General features: G+C 48.9%; 1 protein-coding gene across 1 annotated transcript in view; it reads right to left on the bottom strand.

Annotated features, from left to right (window-relative positions):
* Positions 1-15,950: 15,950 nt before the first annotated feature.
* gtf2a1 (general transcription factor IIA, 1) overlaps positions 15,951-23,550 on the bottom strand; it is a 17,016-nt gene continuing 9,416 nt past the window's right edge. The window contains exons 7-10 of the mRNA XM_066677254.1: positions 23,404-23,505; positions 22,773-23,060; positions 22,324-22,413; positions 15,951-19,108 (exon numbers count right to left, since the gene is read on the bottom strand). Coding sequence (XP_066533351.1) covers positions 19,001-19,108; positions 22,324-22,413; positions 22,773-23,060; positions 23,404-23,505 — 588 coding nt within the window. The 3' untranslated portion in view covers positions 15,951-19,000. The remainder of the gene's footprint in view (positions 19,109-22,323; positions 22,414-22,772; positions 23,061-23,403; positions 23,506-23,550) is intronic.

Genomic DNA, 23,550 nt, shown 5'->3' with positions numbered 1-23,550 from the left:
CGAGGTTCCTTTAGGTGAGGTTTATTTAAGTGTGTTGTGTTCAAGCGAGGTTCGTTTAGGTGAGGTTTATTTAAGTGTGTTGTGTTCAAGCGAGGTTCCTTTAGGTGAGGTTTATTTAAGTGTGTTGTGTTCAAGCGAGGTTCCTTTAGGTGAGGTTTATTTAAGTGTGTTTTGTGTTCAAACGAGGTTCCTTTAGGTGAGGTTTATTTAAGTGTGTTTTGTTCAAGCGAGGTTCCTTTTGGTGAGGTTTATTTAAGTGTGTTGTGTTCAAGCGAGGTTCATTTAGGTGAGGTTTATTTAAGTGTGTTTTGTTCAAGCGAGGTATGTTCAAGTGAGGTTCATTCATTGTGTGGTTGTTAGCAGTTGGTGGTGGTAAGAAATCAGTGCAGAGCTGACAGCACAACGTTGAGGCGGTGACTGAGCTCCTCTTGATTCAGAACATGGAAACCATTACAGCTGTTAAGTATCCAGTGTTTGTGGGCACCTACCTTCATCTGGAAGAGAACTGCAGTGCACGGCGCCACCTAGTGGCTACAGCTGAGAGATATTCTTCACTCATGTTTGAAGTAATACAGGTGATAAATATGAAAAGTAGTGTCTTTATAAGTGTACAGATTACAGATTACAGATCAGTGTTTCACTTTGATTGTTTAGATAGACATCAAACTAGAGCAGCTGCATATGAGCCCATGCCCAATGCCATGTGTGAACTTGTGGGATTTAAGTCCTCCAGCATTGGGCTGGAGTCATGGAGCGCCACCCAGTTCCTTCAGGGCTAGTAAGGGTGGAGGCTGTGATTCAGAACTAACCAACATCAGCACATGACTTTACAGATATCCCTCTGGTTGAAAGCCATCAGATCCTCACAGCAATGGTCAGACATGTCGTGTAAAGCCTTCCCAGGAGAGTATAGACTGAGTGGCAGTTAAACGGGGCCAGTATCGATGGCAGTGTTAGTGTGGCTCTAGCGCTGTGGATGGTAACACAGCTTCAGGACACTGTTAAAGCAGAACACAGTGGTTTGAGTTTGGAGCAAGAGGAATAGACGACCAACTCATGCAGGAAGAGCAGCGCTATTTACACTTCTCTCCAGCTCCTGAGACGTGTCGTCTTCTCTGACGGTGCTTGGTGGAGAATCACAATCAGAGAACGTTCACGTGTTCTTCATCAGCTCATGTCACCCTCCTGACAGCTGCGTCTGAAACGCTGCAACATCAATCAGCAAATCTTCCATTATTTTCACACAGCAGACGAGAGAATCTGAAAGACAGACAGCATCTGAAGTGAAAATCTATTTCAGCTGTGTCAGCCACGTCAGTCTGAGCCGAGCCCCGCTAAATCAATCCAGGATTTACACCCGAAACCAGGACTAGAGCCACATCATCTCACAACAGCACTCACTGGCCACTTTATCAGAAACACCCCCCTTCTACTGACACTCACTGGCCACTTTATCAGAAACACCCCCCTTCTACTGATACACACTGGCCACTTTATCAGAAACACCCCCCCTCTACTGACACACACTGGCCACTTTATCAGAAACACCCCCCTTCTACTGATACACACTGGCCACTTTATCAGAAACACCCCCCCTCTACTGACACACACTGGCCACTTTATCAGAAACACCCCCCTTCTACTGATACACACTGGCCACTTTATCAGAAACACCCCCCCTCTACTGACACACACTGGCCACTTTATCAGAAACACCCCCCTTCTACTGATACACACTGGCCACTTTATCAGAAACACCCCCCTTCTACTGACACTCACTGGCCACTTTATCAGAAACACCCCCCTTCTACTGACACTCACTGGCCACTTTATCAGAAACACACCCCCTCTACTGATACACACTGGCCACTTTATCAGAAACACCCCCCTTCTACTGATACACACTGGCCACTTTATCAGAAACACCCCCCTTCTACTGACACTCACTGGCCACTTTATCAGAAACACCCCCCCCCTACTGACACTCACTGGCCACTTTATCAGAAACACCCCCCTTCTACTGACACTCACTGGCCACTTTATCAGAAACACCCCCCTTCTACTGATACACACTGGCCACTTTATCAGAAACACCCCCCTTCTACTGACACTCACTGGCCACTTTATCAGAAACACCCCCCCCCTACTGACACTCACTGGCCACTTTATCAGAAACACCCCCCTTCTACTGACACTCACTGGCCACTTTATCAGAAACACCCCCCTTCTACTGACACACACTGGCCACTTTATCAGAAACACCCCCCCTCTACTGATACACACTGGCCACTTTATCAGAAACACCCCCCTCTACTGATACACACTGGCCACTTTATCAGAAACACCCCCCTTCTACTGATACACACTGGCCACTTTATCAGAAACACCCCCCCTCTACTGACACACACTGGCCACTTTATCAGAAACACCCCCCTTCTACTGATACACACTGGCCACTTTATCAGAAACACCCCCCCTCTACTGACACACACTGGCCACTTTATCAGAAACACCCCCCTTCTACTGATACACACTGGCCACTTTATCAGAAACACCCCCCCTCTACTGACACACACTGGCCACTTTATCAGAAACACCCCCCTTCTACTGATACACACTGGCCACTTTATCAGAAACACCCCCCTTCTACTGACACTCACTGGCCACTTTATCAGAAACACCCCCCTTCTACTGACACTCACTGGCCACTTTATCAGAAACACACCCCCTCTACTGACACTCACTGGCCACTTTATCAGAAACACCCCCCTTCTACTGACACTCACTGGCCACTTTATCAGAAACACCCCCCCCCTACTGACACTCACTGGCCACTTTATCAGAAACACCCCCCTTCTACTGACACTCACTGGCCACTTTATCAGAAACACCCCCCTTCTACTGACACACACTGGCCACTTTATCAGAAACACCCCCCCTCTACTGATACACACTGGCCACTTTATCAGAAACACCCCCCTCTACTGATACACACTGGCCACTTTATCAGAAACACCCCCCTTCTACTGATACACACTGGCCACTTTATCAGAAACACCCCCCCTCTACTGATACACACTGGCCACTTTATCAGAAACACCCCCTCTACTGATACACACTGGCCACTTTATCAGAAACACCCCCCTTCTACTGATACACACTGGCCACTTTATCAGAAACACCCCCCTTCTACTGACACTCACTGGCCACTTTATCAGAAACACCCCCTTCTACTGATACACACTGGCCACTTTATCAGAAACCCCCCCTTCTACTGATACACACTGGCCACTTTATCAGAAACACCCCCCTTCTACTGATACACACTGGCCACTTTATCAGAAACACCCCCCCTCTACTGATACACACTGGCCACTTTATCAGAAACACCCCCCTTCTACTGATACACACTGGCCACTTTATCAGAAACACCCCCCTTCTACTGACACTCACTGGCCACTTTATCAGAAACACCCCCCCCCCTACTGACACTCACTGGCCACTTTATCAGAAACACCCCCCTTCTACTGATACACACTGGCCACTTTATCAGAAACACCCCCCTTCTACTGACACTCACTGGCCACTTTATCAGAAACACCCCCCTTCTACTGACACACACTGGCCACTTTATCAGAAACACCCCCCTTCTACTGATACACACTGGCCACTTTATCAGAAACACCCCCCCTCTACTGACACACACTGGCCACTTTATCAGAAACACCCCCCTTCTACTGACACACACTGGCCACTTTATCAGAAACACCCCCCCTCTACTGACACACACTGGCCACTTTATCAGAAACACCCCCCCTCTACTGACACACACTGGCCACTTTATCAGAAACACCCCCCCCCCTACTGACACTCACTGGCCACTTTATCAGAAACACCCCCCTTCTACTGATACACACTGGCCACTTTATCAGAAACACCCTCCTTCTACTGACACTCACTGGCCACTTTATCAGAAACACCCCCCTTCTACTGATACACACTGGCCACTTTATCAGAAACACCCCCCTTCTACTGATACACACTGGCCACTTTATCAGAAACACCCCCCCCCCCCCTTCTACTGATACACACTGGCCACTTTATCAGAAACACCCCCCCTCTACTGATACACACTGGCCACTTTATCAGAAACACCCCCCTCTACTGATACACACTGGCCACTTTATCAGAAACACCCCCCTTCTACTGATACACACTGGCCACTTTATCAGAAACACCCCCCTCTACTGATACACACTGGCCACTTTATCAGAAACACCCCCTTCTACTGATACACACTGGCCACTTTATCAGAAACCCCCCCTTCTACTGATACACACTGGCCACTTTATCAGAAACACCCCCCTTCTACTGATACACACTGGCCACTTTATCAGAAACACCCCCCCTCTACTGATACACACTGGCCACTTTATCAGAAACACCCCCCTTCTACTGATACACACTGGCCACTTTATCAGAAACACCCCCCTTCTACTGACACTCACTGGCCACTTTATCAGAAACACCCCCCCCCTACTGACACTCACTGGCCACTTTATCAGAAACACCCCCCTTCTACTGATACACACTGGCCACTTTATCAGAAACACCCCCCTTCTACTGACACTCACTGGCCACTTTATCAGAAACACCCCCCTTCTACTGACACACACTGGCCACTTTATCAGAAACACCCCCCTTCTACTGATACACACTGGCCACTTTATCAGAAACACCCCCCCTCTACTGACACACACTGGCCACTTTATCAGAAACACCCCCCTTCTACTGACACACACTGGCCACTTTATCAGAAACACCCCCCCTCTACTGACACACACTGGCCACTTTATCAGAAACACCCCCCCTCTACTGACACACACTGGCCACTTTATCAGAAACACCCCCCCCCCTACTGACACTCACTGGCCACTTTATCAGAAACACCCCCCTTCTACTGATACACACTGGCCACTTTATCAGAAACACCCCCCTTCTACTGATACACACTGGCCACTTTATCAGAAACACCCCCCTTCTACTGATACACACTGGCCACTTTATCAGAAACACCCCCCCCCCTTCTACTGATACACACTGGCCACTTTATCAGAAACACCCCCCTACTACTGATACACACTGGCCACTTTATCAGAAACACCCCCCTACTACTGATACACACTGGCCACTTTATCAGAAACACCCCCTCACAGTCAATGGTCAGTAGCCCTTCTATTGTCAGATGTTGGAACTACCCTCTTGGGTGTCTGGGAGGTGTTTCCGATAAAGTGGCCAGGCAGGGTATGTATGATGGCCCCTGATTGATGTGGAGGTTTGCTGGCTCCTGATTGGCTGAGTGGAGGCCCAGCCATGGGCATTAACAGTCAGACAGGGTCGCGGCTGATTGTGCTGAGGGGGCGGGGGAGAGGGGGTCTCCTGAGGGCTTTGAGCAGATGGTAAATGAGGGCTCACTCAGCTCTGAATGTCTCAGTCCCAGCATGCATCAGAACCCTAACACTCTGGCTTTGAGCTCAGGACGTGGGGGACTGTGGGATGTTGGCAGGGGACGCAGTGAAGCGGAGGGTGAGAAAAGTGCAGTGGTCAGTGTGGTGACCATTTTGTATATTATTGAGTTTCTGTCACTTGGCCATAACATTAAAGCCATAGTGGGGCCAACAGGGGGCACAACAGCGTGGATCTCAACACCTGATGTCCGTGACCTTCTTTGATCAAAACCACACAAGGATCAAACCCCCCAGCAATGTTCTCCCCCTGTGTAAACAGCCCCTGTTCAGAACGCCCGCTTTCAGCACCTGTTCCTTTAAATGATAATGAGCCGCTCGCTGTTCACCCCGACCCCGAGCGCACAGCAGTGAGGAGCGAGGAGCAGAAGCTCTGGTTTTTAGCCGTTTTCACTCTGTTCTCTTTCTTCTCCGTTTTTACTCAGTGCTCTTATTTCTCCGCGCTCGTTGTGTCTGTTTTGCTGAGTTTAACCTCGTCTTTGTGCTCTCAAGTAAATGCGGGTCCAGCTCTGATTGGACAGACTCAGATGAGGGGGCGGGGCCAACTCTAAACTCTCTGAACTTTACGTAAGACGCGGCACAAAATCAGTAAAACTCTTGGTTTATCCCATGTTTTCAGACTTGGACAGTCCACAGAAAACTGAGCGTGTGGGTCTTGTTTCACAGTGTGTGTGTTGGTGGCCTCCAGAGTCACACATTAATGTGCACATGAACTAAACAGGCGATTTGTACGCGATACGTCCTCTTTAAAGAAACAGGGAGACAGGGTGTAGAGCGTGTGTTTTAGTGATTAATGTTAGAAATAAAGGAGGTTCAGCTCTCGCTCTGGAGACATGCTCCGGTCTGATTTGCACAAATTAATTGTCATTACATTAAAACTTCGCGCTGGAATCTGTATTTCCTCAATATTATAATAACAGGTTTCAGGCGGCGGCGTGTTTGCGGAGCGTTCATTAAACTTCCCGGAGAATAAGCTCAGCTATAAAACCCAGGCTGATTTAAATTCTCTACACAAACATGATTATTTTATGTGTGTGATTAATGCCGGCGCCAGGCAGCAGACAGTGGCGTTAATTGGAGTGCAGCACCAACACGCACGACTCGGCGTAATGCATTAATTTCTCATTTACAGAATCCAAACAAACCACAGATCATTAAAACTGGAGGTGAAACTCAACCACACAGGCCAGGATCTGCACCGTCAACCCCCACAGAGCTGTTTACACATTCAGCACGGAGCCAGGGCTCACAGACCCGGGGTGGGATGTTTTACCACGGGCTGGAGCAGGGTGTGTGTCGGCCCTGAAGAGTGTAGAGTTCTGGACGTGAAAAATACAACACAGAAACAAACACCAAACCCAGTTCAGGACGTACCTCTCTCTCTCTCACCCCTCCGGCTCTTTACACCCATCCTCTGGGGCATTATGGAGTCTCCTCTGCCTCTGTCCTGCAGCAGCCCCCTGGACGTCATGTGACCAGCAACCCACGGCTCTAACCCCTCAGCACACACCAGCTATTAGACACAGAGGAGACAGCACAGCGCACACACACACCCTCAGTCTCCGAGTCACTTACACACACACACACTCATCCTCAGTCACACAGTCACTGTCACACACACACTCACCCTCAGTCACTCTCACACACACACTAACCCAATCACTCACACCCTCAGTCTCCCAGTCAAACTAACACACACACACTCACCCAGTCACTCTCACACACAGAACACACCACACTCCTCACAGACGGTCACCCGGAGGAAACCCACACAGACACAGGGAGAACACACCACGCTCCTCACAGACAGTCACCCGGAGGAAACCCACGCTGACACAGGGAGAACACACCACGCTCCTCACAGACAGTCACCCAGAGGAAACCCACGCAGACACAGAGAGAACACACCACACTCCTCACAGACAGTCACCCGGAGGAAACCCACGCTGACACAGGGAGAACACACCACGCTCCTCACAGACAGTCACCCAGAGGAAACCCACGCAGACACAGAGAGAACACACCACACTCCTCACAGACAGTCACCCGGAGGAAACCCACGCAGACACAGAGAGAACACACCACACTCCTCACAGACAGTCACCCGGAGGAAACCCACGCAGACACAGAGAGAACACACCACACTCCTCACAGACAGTCACCCGGAGGAAACCCACGCAGACACAGAGAGAACACACCACACTCCTCACAGACAGTCACCCGGAGGAAACCCACGCTGACACAGGGAGAACACACCACGCTCCTCACAGACAGTCACCCGGAGGAAACCCACGCAGACACAGGGAGAACACACCACACTCCTCACAGACAGTCACCTGGAGGAAACCCACGCAGACACAGAGAGAACACACCACACTCCTCACAGACAGTCACCTGGAGGAAACCCACGCAGACACAGGGAGAACACACCACGCTCCTCACAGACAGTCACCCGGAGGAAACCCACGCTGACACAGGGAGAACACACCACGCTCCTCACAGACAGTCACCCAGAGGAAACCCACACAGACATAGAGAGAACACACCACACTCCTCACAGACAGTCACCCGGAGGAAACCCATGCTGACACAGGGAGAACACACCACGCTCCTCACAGACAGTCACCCAGAGGAAACCCACGCAGACACAGAGAGAACACACCACACTCCTCACAGACAGTCACCTGGAGGAAACCCACGCAGACACAGAGAGAACACACCACACTCCTCACAGACAGTCACCCGGAGGAAACCCACGCAGACACAGAGAGAACACACCACACTCCTCACAGACAGTCACCCGGAGGAAACCCACGCTGACACAGGGAGAACACACCACGCTCCTCACAGACAGTCACCCGGAGGAAACCCACGCAGACACAGGGAGAACACACCACACTCCTCACAGACAGTCACCTGGAGGAAACCCACGCAGACACAGAGAGAACACACCACACTCCTCACAGACAGTCACCTGGAGGAAACCCACGCAGACACAGGGAGAACACACCACACTCCTCACAGACAGTCACCCCGAGGAAACCCACGCAGACACAGAGAGAACACACCACACTCCTCACAGACAGTCACCCGGAGGAAACCCACGCAGACACAGAGAGAACACACCACACTCCTCACAGACAGTGGCCCGAGCCCCTGCAGATTCCCCACTGTTAGTTTGAACGTTAAATGACATTTAAACCTGTTAACACTGAAACAACTTTGTGATAATGGTTTATCTTTATTTATTTATATTTATAGGGTCTTAGAAAACTGAAGATTATGATAATGATTATAAACTCTATTGATCTTTCTCAGAGCCTGGCGCGCTGTGAACAGAGGGGCGCGGCGCTGCTGTCTGTCTCTCATTGTTAGGAGGATAAAGGCAGAGGGATTTGAGTTTGCTGTAAATTAGGAGCTGTGTTTGTGTCCCGTTCTCTTTCCTGCGCAGGGAAACTGCGTCTCTGCGTTTAACCCATTCATGAGACACAGTCCTCCACAGCACAAGGGAGCAGTCGGGGGTCAGGTGCGCACTCCTCAGCCGTGGATGTCGAGGGAGAAGACAGCACGGTCCCTGCGCTCCTGCTCGTCCTGCCGGCCCTGGGATTGAACCCGTGCTCTTCCTGGAAGGCATGGCTGCCCCAGATAGTGAGGAATGCTAATGTCCAGCTCATTAGCTCCACCACAGCTGGCCTTCAGTGAGAGGAACAGCAGCAGCTCCTTCCTGCACATGCCCCAGAGCACTGTGGGAAACGCAGCAGGCCAAATCCCGCTAAAACCCCCAGGGTCATTTACATGTTTCTGACCTCGGGGTGTTCTCCGGCCAGGTGTGAGAGCTCCTGCTGCTCTTACTCAGCTCTAACCCCTGTCCTTCACTTCAGACCTGCAGCTCTTCACTAACACATTTACACTTTTTAAGTTTTCATTAAACCCAACTCTCGGTGTAAGGCGCGCCCTGCCCTCTCTGAGTCTCCTGCTGCAGGTCCAGGGCCGAATCTGAGGAGCAGAAAGTGGAGAGTGTGGTGAGCTCTGGGAGGAACTCCTTGGTGATGAATATTCTGCAGGTTTTTGTTATAAATTAAATGTTTACTGAACGCGTTTTAAAGCAACGCTATGTAATATTTTAATCATAAACCTTTGTGAAGCTCCAGTGAGCTGTGACAGGGAGGATACACCACTGTAGAAACAGCACTATGTAACTGTTAGAGGAGGGTAGGATAGAGCTGGAGTTTTTAAACCCCTCAGAGTCTGGACCGAGAACAGTCCACCGACCAAAAACATCCAGCCGACAGCGTCCTGTGTCACTGATGAAGGACTAGAGGACGAGCGACACACACTGTGCAGCGACAGATGAGCTACTGTCTCTGACTCTACATCTACAAGGTGGACCAACGAGGGAGGAGTGTCTCACAGAGTGGACAGAGAGTGGACACAGGGTTTAAAAACTCCAGCAGCACTGCTGTGTCTGATCCACTCTACACCAGCACAACACACACTAACACCGTCAATTGCCCCGTGGGGGTCCTGACCATTGAATGTTGAGTTCGTACAGTGAGGTTTTCACCCTCTTCCTTTCTGCCCCAGCTTTGACTCAGAACTCTTTATATGGGCTTTACATTTACGCCACTTTAGCAGGAGCTCTTATCCAGAGCGGCTCCCGAGGTCACTGCCACTACAGCAAGGCCAGGGTTAGGAGTCCTGCCCACGGACTCTTACTGGTGTAGCACAGACTGGACTCAAACCCAACCACCTCACTACAGCCCGATGACATCACCTGAGTCCTGTTACTGAGCCATCAAATCCTCACAGCAGTGTTCTAGCATCCAGGGGAAAGCAGAGCCTGTTAGAGGAACACACTCCTGATTAACGCCCTTCGGTTCAGAGGAAACTGGCACAACATGTGAGCACACACACACACACACGCACACACACACACACACACGTGTGACATCAGAAAAACCTGGAAACAAGATGAAAAACAAAGGGCAGCGGAGTAACGAGAGTAAAACCACAGCCGAGGGGATGATGAATAACTATACTGCTAAAGGCCTGTCTGGAATAGACTCACACACACACACAGTCATCAAGGACGAGGTCTTCACGTCACACACCGGAGAGAACACACTGCTCAGCGCTCAGGAAACTTCATTAATCTCAGAACACATCAGCTTCAGCTTTATCTCCTTCATCCTCAGCTTCAGCACACTGAACACACACACACACACACACACACACACACACACGTGACATCAGAAAAACCTGGAAACAAGATGAAAAACAAAGGGCAGCGGAGTAACGAGAGTAAAACCACAGCCGAGGGGATGATGAATAACTACACTGCTAAAGGCCTGTCTGGAATAGACTCACACACACACACACACACACACACACACAGTCATCAAGGACGAGGTCTTCACGTCACACACCGGAGAGAACACACTGCTCAGCGCTCAGGAAACTTCATTAATCTCAGAACACATCAGCTTCAGCTTTATCTCCTTCATCCTCAGCTTCAGCACACTGAACACACACACACACACACACACACACACACACATCTGTGAACTGTGGGGACATTACACAGTCCCTCGTTAATATTTTGGAGATGTACACTCACCTTTCCCTTCTGTCGCTCCCTGTACCTTTCATTATTTGGATTCCGTCTCTAATCCTACGACAGAAAAGTGGAGAATGACCCGTTTCCCCACCCTCTACCTTTCACTATTGGGCTTCTGTGTCTAATCCTGTGATAAAGAGACAAAGAACCACACACAAACACACTTCTGTACGTGTGCTGCTCGATTACGGACAGGAGAGAGTTTCCCTTCCCTTCACTGTGATTAGATTTTGGTCTAAAAATGCAGTCGACTGTTTTTATCTTAAAATAAGATACACTTTCCTCCTCTCAGTCCGCGACGTGGGGCAGCTGTGGCTCGGAAATGAACCCAAATCCCTTTCAGAGGACGGCTCCAAATCCGTGGTGCTGCCCCACAGCTCTCTGCTCAGAGACAGCGGGAAAAGTCAAAGTCTAAAAAGTATTCGCTGATCAGTCAACTCCCAATGAACCGACTCACTGAGCGTCTAGGAGTCGAGAGCTCAGTCCGTGATTCGGTGAGTCGAAACTCTAGGAGTCGACTCGGTTTCACTTTGTGCAGCGCACTTCAGACTTAAAACAAAGGTCTGAATCATTTCTACAGTCTGACCCTGCTGTAAACAGTGGATTAACCATGACTCTGTCCCGACTCCATCGGTTTAACTCCGGCTCTGCTGCTGTTCTTTTCGTCTCTGTGAACTGAGGAAGGGAAGTGAATGTGACTTGAGCGAATGGAAAGTTCCAGCCGCCTTTACTTACATCATTCAGTTCTTGGAAACGGGTCATTTTCCGGTCGTTTCAGTCAATAAAGGTGTAGGAGATATCTGGAGCGCTGTAAATGATCAGCACCCTGCTACAACAGTGCACCACTGTGCCCCCCACCCCCAGTTTCTCCACTCCACTGACTCTTGCGTCAGCCCTGAGCCGGAGGAACCCAGGCTGAGAGCTCAGTGTTTATCGGCGGTGCTGACTCCTCGTGGAGTGTGAACACACACTGAGTTACTGTACACTGGGCTTTTACTGCCTTCACATCAGGAAGAAAGTAGATTATAGATGGACTGCACTCTCTGTTATTTATTTTAATCCTTTAATCTGAGCAGGCGCAGCATTAGGAACATGTTCATGGGGCTCCAAGATGTTTAATCCCCAGTGATGCTTCAGCCATCTGAGGCCTGCAGTCAGCTCCGGCACCTGTTAACGGTTGTGATGGACTTGGGCAGTCTCCTCCGGAGTGTTGGACTGTCCGGTGATGCTGCTTTAGAAGCAGTGAGAAAATTGGCTTACCACTTCTTCATTCATCCATTGTCTTTAACCCTTATCCAGTTCAGGGTCGCGGTGGGTCCAGAGCCTACCCAGAATCACAGGGCACAAAGCGGGATCATACCCTGGAGGGGGGCACAGTCCTTCACAGGGTGACACACACACACTCACATTTACAGTTTTGAGTCTCCAATCCACCTACCTACCGTGTGTTTTTGGAGCATGGGACGAAACCGGAGCACCTGGAGGAAACCCACACAGACACAGGGAGAACACAACACACTCCTCACAGACAGTCACCCAGAGGAAACCCACGCAGACACAGAGAGAACACACCACACTCCTCACAGACAGTCACCCGGAGGAAACCCACACAGACACAGAGAGAACACACCAACTCCTCACAGACAGTCACCCGGAGGAAACCCACGCAGACACAGAGAGAACACACCACACTCCTCACAGAGAGTCACCCGGAGGAAACCCACACAGACACAGAGAGAACACACCACACTCCTCACAGAGAGTCACCCGGAGGAAACCCACACAGACACAGAGAGAACACACCACACTCCTCACAGACAGTCACCCGGAGGAAACCCACGCAGACACAGAGAGAACACACCACACTCCTCACAGACAGTGCTGTTTTAAACAGGTGTAGCAGTGTGATGGCGGAGGGTTACTGACTGTTAAAGACGTGTTGAGGTGAGTTTAAACGGGGCTCACTCCTTCATTAACACTGTTACAGTCGGTTACAGGAGCTGGCTGCATGTTAAACAACTCTCTCCGCTCGAGGCGATATATCATTTAATTCCATCAGAGCTTTTCCTCCCGTCAGCTCCAACTGTGTTTACAGACCTTTTACTGAAGTCAACATTACAATCTGATCATCTGCAAAATCAATAAACTCAGGGACACCCACAGAACAGAACAGGAACCATCCTCCAGAACGAACTGTAGAAGGGCGTAATCAGAGCAGGGGGAACATGCAGTGACCTGAGTTCTCAGAGCGTTAGGGGCGAGGGGCTCCTCCCTGCAACAGGATTCTGTCGAGTGGGACTTCTGGGGTTAGTACAGTAAGTGTTGCCTATAAAGTGGCCACATGGACTAGCACGCTCAGTGTGTGTGTGTGTGTGTGTGTGTGTCTGTAATGAAGTGGAGATAAGCAGTGTGTGTTCACTTTACACACTCCATCTGCTCAGATGAAGCTGTGAAGATCAAACAAAGCTCCTGAGAGAGAGAGGGAGCGAGAGCAGGAGAGAGAGATAGAGAGAGAGAGAGAAGGAGAGAGAGCAAGAGAGAGAGAGCGCGAGACATGTGCTGAGTGTTTGATCAAGACTCAGAACACAGACCTGTTTACTTTCTGATCTCTGTGTGTGTTGTTCAGTTCAATAGACGAGTGATGTGTGTGTGTGTGTGTGTAACTGGAATATCTCACACTGTGGGGTCTCACGCTTGGTCTCCGTGGGCAGGAAGGAACCCTGCAGTAGTTCCCTCAGACTGTGGAAAGTTAAATGTTACGTTAAAGAAACACACCCAATGCCTATTAAGGCCTTCAGTTCGGCTCCTGAAGTCCTTAGACATAACACACAGCTCCAACGTTCAGGACGTGCTGATGTGTGTGTGTGTGTGTGTGTGTGTGTGTGTAGCAGCAGAACAGTTTTCCTACCAGAAAAGAGCAGGTAGAAAGGCACTCCCCAAGCAGGACACTACTGAGCCACAGTGCAGTTACAGGAGTGGAGCACTAGAGGGCAGAACCTTCACAATAGTTAAGTGTATGTAGTGTGTGCTAGTCGTAGGGAGTTAGATATAAACAGTCCCTGATGTAAAAGCAGGTTTATTTTAACCACATTCTACAGATCTGACCTCCAGAGGACATCTGCACCTCCTCCTGGAACCACATCGTTATCACCTTTACATCCACAGTCTGAGGAAGGACTCGCTGTTCACTGTGAGCTGGATTCAGGAGGGTAGTGAACCCTCTCACACACGACCTCAGGCAGGGGGATTATGGGTAACCTGCTATCTGCAAGTGCACATGGGTCGTACACTGCTTTTTGCAGTGCATTGTGGGATTGAGAATTCAGGCACGACCACGAAACAGCGGAACCAACAGTGCACTTCCTAGTGAACAGGGGGCGGTTTGAGACGCAGCGCAGGGGGTGGTGGGGGCTGATCGTTGAACCGCTCCAGTCACTGCTCAATGTAAAAAACACAGATCTCCAAAATGGTAACGAGTTTATAAAAAAAAAAAAAAAAAAAACCCACCTTCAGTTTCCAGGGAAGTCAGTGGAAGGGCAGCTGCTGTGTTCTCTCACACACACACACACACACACACAGGTTAGAGGGAGAATATTTATGACGTTGATGACACAGAGGGAACTATCGTACATTTATAATTCCTCTAACAATTACAACAACAATAAAAATACTTTTTCTTAAACTAATAAAAAAGGTGTAAGCAGAGGACTGTTTCACGGCCGGCTGTGCTCCAGTTTGATTGGGTTTGTGTGTGTGTGTGTGTGTGTGTGTGTGTGCAGTGTGAAGAGTTTGGCCTTCAGACGTCAGCAGTTCATATCTCTCTCTCTCTCTCTCTCTCTCTCTCTCTCACTCACACACACACACACACACACACACACACACAGGAGAAACACCAGAATCATCTCTTCCCTCTTACTCTCCACTGACACCAACACATTCAGGAGAAACAGGGCCCAGAGACGTCCCTGAGGCCGGTCTCGCCCCGACACTCCTCTACAGTCCACAGCTCGGACCAACACCGGTCTGTGTTCAGGAGGAACACGGGGTTAAAGTCCAATAAACCGCTCTGACACTAATCAGCTCCAAACAGACCTTTATTTAAAACACACTCTTTATTTTAAACTAAAGAGCTCCCTGCAGCTGATTAAATCACTTCACATCCACTTTTCAGAATAAGAGTCCTCAGGCCAATCACCCTCCCCACCCCTTTATTTAAACACTCTGCAGTCATTGTTCCCCACTCTTCTGTGGGGCTGTGGAGCCCCCTGCTGCTCCGGCAGAGTTACTGCATCTCACTCCATCAGCTCTCACCTGAGGAGAGCCCCACCCCCGCCGTTACCTGTAGACGCCTCAGTTACAGAACGCCTGGTCATCACCCTGTTCCACATCTGGACACAGCTGCAGCTTATTTACTCAAACATGAAACTCATAGTAAACCTGTAATATACACAACTGATATTACACCCCCTTACCGTAATATTACAGCCTCATCATCATCAAACTACAGTTAACTACCGCAGTGTCTCTGAGCCACAGTTAAACCTTGTTTTTCTTCAGCGTCCACTGAGCCGTGTGACAGCAGCGTTACTGTCTCCACGCAGCTGTAACATCACGGCACTGACCTTCCTCTGGGACACAGACACGTCTCTCCTCCACAACACACTGCTCCTTCAGTGCGTCCACACGGAGCTCAGGCCTGTGACACACACACACCTCGCTGTTAGCGTCTACCACAGAGTCACTGCGGGGGGAAGAGTCACATCCACAACAAACTCAGTCATTGGTTCATTTTTATTTGGGCTCCAAGGCCTTTAAAAGGTTACACTTCGGACCACACACCGATTTGTTTAATTTTTTTATTGTTTTTTAACCATTTGAATGCAAGGCAATTTTAATAATGCTTTAATTAAAGTCATACAAAGGGGAAGAAAAATAATATTAAAAATGAACTGGGATCTGAACAGAGACTAAAATAAAAGGTCTAAGTGATCAGTGAAGTCCAAACACAGCTCTACACACACACGGCAGTGAATTACGACCGGAAACCTCGAGGGGGCCCAGGATTCGCTCGCGTCAGACGCCACGCCCCGCCCACGGCGCCTTTAATGATCAAAATAAAACTAAGCCAAGTGCACGCACCGATCCACTATTTAAAAAAAAACCCTCCGTTCCTCCGTTCCTCCACAGTCCTGAAACAATCGTGAAAAAAGGCACAAACAATAAAAATCAATGACATTTAAAATGAGAAAGTGACAACAACCTGGAGATGTTTCTTCTAAAATCTGAGGGAAAACAAAAACCTGTCGCTTCAGAAAAGACAGCTGTTCCATCGTCGTCTCCACCACAGCAAGAGAAATACAGCACACGGCGCCTTAAACTCAACCTAAAACCGGTCTAAAGCGGGAGGCCAGGCTCCAGAATTAAAGCTCTGAGCTGTAAAAGGGTGGAGAGGGGTGTGTGTTTGTAAAGAACGGAGCCAGACCCTCAATGAACACAGTATCCTCAGCCTAAAGACACCTACCAGACCCCACATGAAGCTCTTTAGACCTGGAGACGTCTGGTTCCATTCAAACACACGGGTACTACTCCCCTTTAAAGGCCCGTCCACACGGAGCAGGACGCGTTCACAGGGCTTCGTTTTTAAAAGTAGGTCAAGCTTCACGTTACATCTGACGACTGCCTTTAAAACCACAGGCAAACACTGAACTAAAACGGAACCAGGGCTGGGGCCGAGTCTCAGACTGATCCCTGCTCCCTGCGTAGTTTTAAAGCCCTAAGAAGTGCACTATGTCCCAAAAATACAAATAAAAACAACAGGGGCAAGGTGTGATTGAGAGACTTGTGTCCCCTTGTTACCTACGGGACACGGCACATCGAGAGCAGGAGCCGAAGGGCACTACGTACGGCGCAGGAGCCCAGGATCAACAGGTAAAACACTGTCTAAAAGAACAGCCCCCAAACCGCAGCGTACCTCGTCTTTATGAATCACTAAGATGAGTCGGTTGAGTCATTTTCAACCGTTCGTCAGCTGTCAGTATTAGTTTGTGCAGGTGTTTAAACCCTGGGGGGGGGTGTTCTAAAGCGAGGAGAGGACAGTGGGACAGCGCGGGGAGCAGCGAGGAGCGTGGAGACGGCCGATGGAACAGCGGAGCGTGCCCTTCCCGAAGCGCAGAGAGGAAATTAAAGGAACACTTCTTTATTATATTTCCGTTAAAAGAGGGCACAGTGCGGCGCGGCTCCCTCCCGACGCGACGGGGCCTGAGCTTCAGGAATAAATATCAACAAAAAAACAAAACACTAAAAACCTTTCAGAGTTTGACTTTCACTAAAAGCACTGTAAGAGGTTGAGTACTTTTTAAAACAGAGAGAGGGTCGAGCAGTGCCCTCACACACACACACAGTTTAAAGCCATCGGGACTAAAGCATGTTATGGTAACCACACGTTACACAGACAGTGCACACCTTTAACCAGCCGCAAAATACTGTGAGAGACAGGAAGTGAGCCGAGCTCCAGGGGTTCACCGCTCGCTAACAGACCATTAGAGATTAAACCGATGGCCACAGACACTACCTCTGAGTGAGAGGGGGACGGGGGAAAGCAGGGTCTCTCTGTTCAGCCGGACACAGTAATCCCAAGGGGTCAGGACCCTCAGCTCTCTTCCTATTGGTCAGGGCTGACTTTGGGTTCAAACGCTGCGACACTTCACAGGTGAAGATCGCTCTGCTCCTATTGGACAGACTCGACTTTCAGACGTGAAGTCCGGGGCGTTTTTAGGGCGTGAATACGTTTTAACGCTCTTCTATCGTAACCAAAAATAACCTCAAAACCAAGTGTGAAATTTAGTTCTGAGCTTCGTCAGGAAGCAGCTGCAGAAGACGGTGGTGGATCTGTTCGGTTCTTGGGGACAATACCAAAAGAACATTTCCGTGTTTGTGACTGTGAACGTAGCGAATTAATAACTCATTAAGGGACATTCCTTGTTGAATATAATGAGAACTGAGTTAGTTCTACACTAAAACAGTGTGTATTCACACGTAAAGCCCAAAGTCAATCTTGGAAAAGAGCTGAAGGTTCCTACAGAACAATCCTCTGGATTTAGGTCCGAGCCCGAGAGGCGAGACCAGGCACGGACCCTGCTCTGTTTCCACTGGGTTCCACAGTGAGAGCGAAGGTCAAAGCCCAGTCTCTCTCCTCGTCCGGGCCGGTGTGGTCCGGCTAAACACAGAGACGCTGCTTTAAGAAGCACGCCCGGGTCAGGTCTTAGTGTTGCATTTGTGTCCAGTGGGAGGTGAAGGACCAGTGAAGGCCAGAACAGAGGGGAGTGCGGGACAGTGTTTATGCGGTGGGCTCTTCCAGGAGTGGGGTGAGTCCATAGTGGAAACCCAGACCTAGTCAGGACTAAAACTACAATCACAGCCAAAGACAGCACACTAATCTGAAATCTATAAAAATAATAAAATAAAATAAAAAAACACACGGCAGGGAGCTTCACAGCGAGTTCGAGGCACTACAGAAACCGGCTCAGGACCGCCTCTACTGCAGGGGTTTGTTCTGGTCGGGCCTTCGGATGATTTTAGAACAGAGGACATCTCGTTCAAAAAGGGATTAAAAAAAATGAAAAACAAAAGAGAGAAAAAACAAAAAAAGGGGCAGTCGTCGGAGATCCGCGGGGAGAACGCGCTGGACGTACAAACAGGGCTCTTTACACAGCTCCAGTTCCAGCCAAACCGCACAGGGACGATCCTCCTCGCCCCCAAAAAAACAGCCACGAGTCTCCTGAAGGTTCAAACAGTCCCAGGTCTCCAGTCCGGCGCGTGTTCGTCTGACAGTTTGTTTATCCTCCTCGCGAGCGTCCGCCTACCACTCCGCGTCCCCGATGGCTTTGGAGAAGACGTAGTCGCGTCCGTTCAGGTTCATGATCCCGTCTTTCAGGTGGAATTTCCACTTGTTCTTACTTCTGTGAATCTGAAAACACAAAGACAGAGACGGCGCTGTAATCAGACGGTGGACAGAGGACTCTCAGACATGCCCCACTCTGGACTTACGCCACTGCACAATTACACAGGCTTTAATGGGTGCGTAATTAAAACAGCTGCTTCTACTGGGTTCCTCAGATCACCCCATTTTCACAAGCAAACAGATCTGGTTCTTAATGAAACCCTACAAACCCCACAGCAGTGTTCTCCCCCTGTGTAAACAGCCCCTGTTCAGAACGCCCGCTTTCAGCACCTGTTCCTTTAAATGATAATGAGCCGCTCTCTGTTCACCCCGACCCCGAAGCAGTGAGGAGCGAGGAGCAGAAGCTCTGGTTTTTAGACGTTTTCACTGCGTTTGACCTCGTCTCTGCGCTCTCATAAACGCTGTGATTGGACAGACTCAGACGAGGGGGCGGGGCCATTCTCAAGTCTCAGAAGCGGAGCAGAATCAGAATGAGTCGTTTTATCCTGTGTTTTCTGACTGGATGGTTGTGTTTCACAGTGTGCGTGTTGGTGGGCTCTAGACACACACATGAACTGAACGAGGGATTTCTTGATTAAAGTTATCTGGGTGTTAAATGATAAAGCTGAGATTTAAGCTACCGACAAGTGCACAGTGACCACTGTTGTTGGGGAATGTGAATAACATACGACTCAGAGAATGAGCTTAATTTTAAACAGCTTGCTATAAAACAACACACCAATTCCCCACTGGGGGCTTCCCCACAGCGTAACACACCATCTGTGAAGTCACCAGTGTTTTCTTTGCAGCTTCCACGCCTCTGATTCACACACAATGGAAAATAAAAAGTGTTGAAATATAAAACCTGGCTATTTTACACGTCGGAGTAATGACCCCTTTTTAAACACAGCATTTTCTGGCAACAGACTTCAGACAGCGATGGACACTCGCAGTGCACTCGGTCTCAGAAACACCAGCCGCACTCAGGCTTTCGGCCTCAACAGCTGCCAAAACTGAACATTATGATTTGCATGAAGTTCCAGGTTTCACAGAAAAACGCAGTCTTGTAGAAAATCGTTAAACCCCAGGTTTCACTTTGATTCACACAGTTTCCATCTGAACTCTAACACAGAGAAACAGGTCTTAAATAAAAACAATAATAAATACGTAGCACTGGGGAACAGCTACAGCTTTACACTTAATCATACACCCCCAGAGTGAGCAGGTGAGGAAAGGTTAATTAAACGAGTGTCTTATGTCCCGCTGTTTAAAGGATTTGGCCAAAAACGTTATCACGAAAAAGAAAAGCCTTTCTACACCTCCTTCTCTGTACAACATTTAAATATTTATCATCAGAGCACAACGCACATTACTTTCCAGAGGGAAAGATCTCAGTGGAACAGCGTAAATCATTTTGATCACCGTCCCCACATAAGACCAAGGCACTTCTAATGATTTCTCACCACAAGAAAGTCATCTGTTGTGTGTCTTGTGTCATAAACATTCTTCATCCCAATTCAGACTGGATCAGTTTTTCAGAGCGATGTCTAATAAAGTTTACACGTCTCCTCCGTGATAAAACTCCCATCCGGACGACAAAGAAAAACAAGGACGTCGGTTTCTAGTTTCTGAGATATATCACATGCTCGGCACCAAGGCTCCGGTTCTCGAGTTCTATACGAATATGAAGGTATACACCTGCCGTTATAATTAATCCTTTCATCTCCCTTTTCTCCAATTCCACTCTCCCAGGTGAAGTCCGGAGAAGTTTAAACATCTCCACACTTAACTGCTTCAGTTACAGTGCAGTTCTCCGGGAGTATCTATGGAAACGCACCCTCAGAGGATAAATACGGTGCGCAGCAGTGCCCGAGCTCAACTCAAGGAGAGATCTGCCTGTTAGAATGCAGAGACTTGTATCTGGCCAGGACTTAAATAACCAGCCAGCTGCTGAGCTCAGGTAAAGAACGGTAGGTAAATCAGACGGTAATTTTCCCTCAGTGGATGTCGGGAGGAAAGGCAGACATTGTTGAGTCTAACAGAGAAGCTACAGAGGAACCCCAGGACGTCATGGACATTGGGGAATGTAAATCCCACCTGGACAGGGCTTCACCACCACAAAAATTTAAAGTAGAAAAAGTAACAAGATCATTTTTGAAGATTTAAAAAACACTAATAGTTCTGAACTGTTAACGTACAGCACAATGGCGTCAGATCGTGTAAAAACCTTGCAGGGGAGCAGACACCTCCCACAGCTCTGGGGACCGGTAGAAACATTTAACACATTTAATCCCCACCTCGCACGAGGAAGACGGGTTACGTTCTCAAGAGTCTCGTATGAGCTTCTGTGTGTGGTTCTAACGGAAAAGAAACAAACGTGTACTGAACACCACTGACCAACGATTATCATTGTTTTAAAAAAGTAATAACAAATCGAGGTTGTTTTTTCACGTAGCACAACGACAACCTCCTCCATACGCTGTGTTTCCGAGACACTGAGACAGATTCACTGCCGTACGCCACGCCGTCAGGAGAAGAGCAGGGAGTGCCAGAGTGTTAATGCTGCACTATTTATAGAGGAACAGAAGTATATTCAGCTTCATATAACGTCAAACACAGGTGACTTCTCGTCTGGGGTCTGGGACACTGCTGTAATCCTTTTATTACCGTTATTTTTTTTTTTTAGGAATAAACTCTGGGTAAAAACATACAAATAATAATTAAAAATCTTAATTTCCTTGAATAATTAATTGCTATCAAAATCCAAAATGGCGGCCAAAAATAAACACTAATGCAATAATCAAACAGAAGCAGCTGCAGAGAATCAGACCAAGTTTAAATTGGTTAAAAACTAGACTAGAGCCCGCTTTAAAATCAACGCTGCAATCTGAAGAGCTGCGATTTTATTACATCCCCATTATTTAATAACATCTTAAAAAGGTGTAAGTGTCTGATGTGGAACCTGATAAACTCAGAGCTGTGTGTAAAGGCTGTGTGCCAAAGTGCACTGAGAAAAACAGGATGTGCTGCTCCTCCGGGGGAGGACAGACCTGGCGTCTAAATCTGATAAAACCAACTCTGCTGCAGTCGAGAACCCAGAGAGAAAAGGTGCATTTAGATATTTCCCCTCAATGCAATCAGCAAGTGTTCAACCTGCTGAAAGCCAGAAGAAACTAAACTCATAGACAGTGGAGTTTTAGAAGGATCATAGCTCCAGGAAACACACACACACACACACACACCTTATCATACTGACACACCACGACGTTCTCTGTATCAAACAGCTCCTGGTCCTCCTCGTCGCTGACGTCATCCCCACTGTTCAGCGGCTCCTGGAGAACACACACAGACACTTCAGTATCACACACTTGAACACACAGACTTGTATTATTCCAATAAATCATTACACTTCATGGGAACATCATGGAGTCACACGTTCCTATGTAGCGCACTATTAAAACTGAACTGAAGTCAGGAGGGTAGTGGTAGAGGTTTTCACCAAACTACGCAGGGGATTGTGGGTAATCTAATATCTGCTCGTGTACACTACTTTTCACAGTGCATTGTGGGATTGTTTGAGTGCAATTAAAATTGTCCACTGTTTTTGGACCCCGCTACAAACCCTCAGAACTCCAGGAGAGTGCACTATGTAGTGAACAGGGCACAGCTAAGGTGTGTGTTACAGACCCACCTCTTCCACCTGTCCGTCCTCTCCTCCATCTTTGTCCTTGTCCTCGTCTTCATCCTCGTCGTACTCGTCCTCCTCCTCCTCGTCTTCCTCGGAGGATGTGTCCCCCGCGCCGTCCACCTGGAGCATCATGGGAGGCTGGGGCTGCGCAGACTGCTGTGTCTGCGCAGGCTGCTGCGTTTGCTGCTGTGTCACCGCCTGCGGCTGCGTTTGTGTCTGAGGTTGGCCTTGAGTCGGAACCTGCACAGCCCCCTGAGCCTGGGCCTGCGTGGCCATGGCCGCCTGCATCACCTGCATTCAGTCAATCAATCAATCAACCAATCAATATTCATTTTAAAAACTATGTTCCCACTACAGGCCTCAGTTTGAGACACAGCCTGCCGTTCTAAGCTGGTGCTGACTGCTGTCGCTTTCTCCAGGGATTCTTCCTCATGTTATGAAACAGCTGCGGTCTGAATGTACCTGTCGTTTAAAACCGAGCCGGCCATGTGTGGGACCCACTCCATGGAGCAATAAAGTAGACCATTCAGGGACAAATCAAAGACACAGTTCCTCTCAATTCTGCTTTAGCCTAGATCTCCTCAGGCTGTGGAACTATCCCCTGGTCACTGTGTACTGTCTGAGAGATACACACCTGAGCGTTTTGCTGTACTTTGTTTCCCGCGAGGACGATCTGCTGAGGCTGGATAATCACGCCGGTCTGCTGAGAAAGGCCTCCCTGCAGAGGAGTCAGGACCTACACACACAAACACTTCTTTAAAACCAGGAGCTCACTATTGAC

This window comes from Hoplias malabaricus, chromosome 7 (genome assembly GCF_029633855.1).
Source record: "Hoplias malabaricus isolate fHopMal1 chromosome 7, fHopMal1.hap1, whole genome shotgun sequence".
Classification (NCBI taxonomy): Eukaryota; Metazoa; Chordata; class Actinopteri; order Characiformes; family Erythrinidae; genus Hoplias; species Hoplias malabaricus.
Note: the sequence above shows the minus strand (reverse complement) of the source record. Positions and strands in the feature narration are given on the sequence as shown.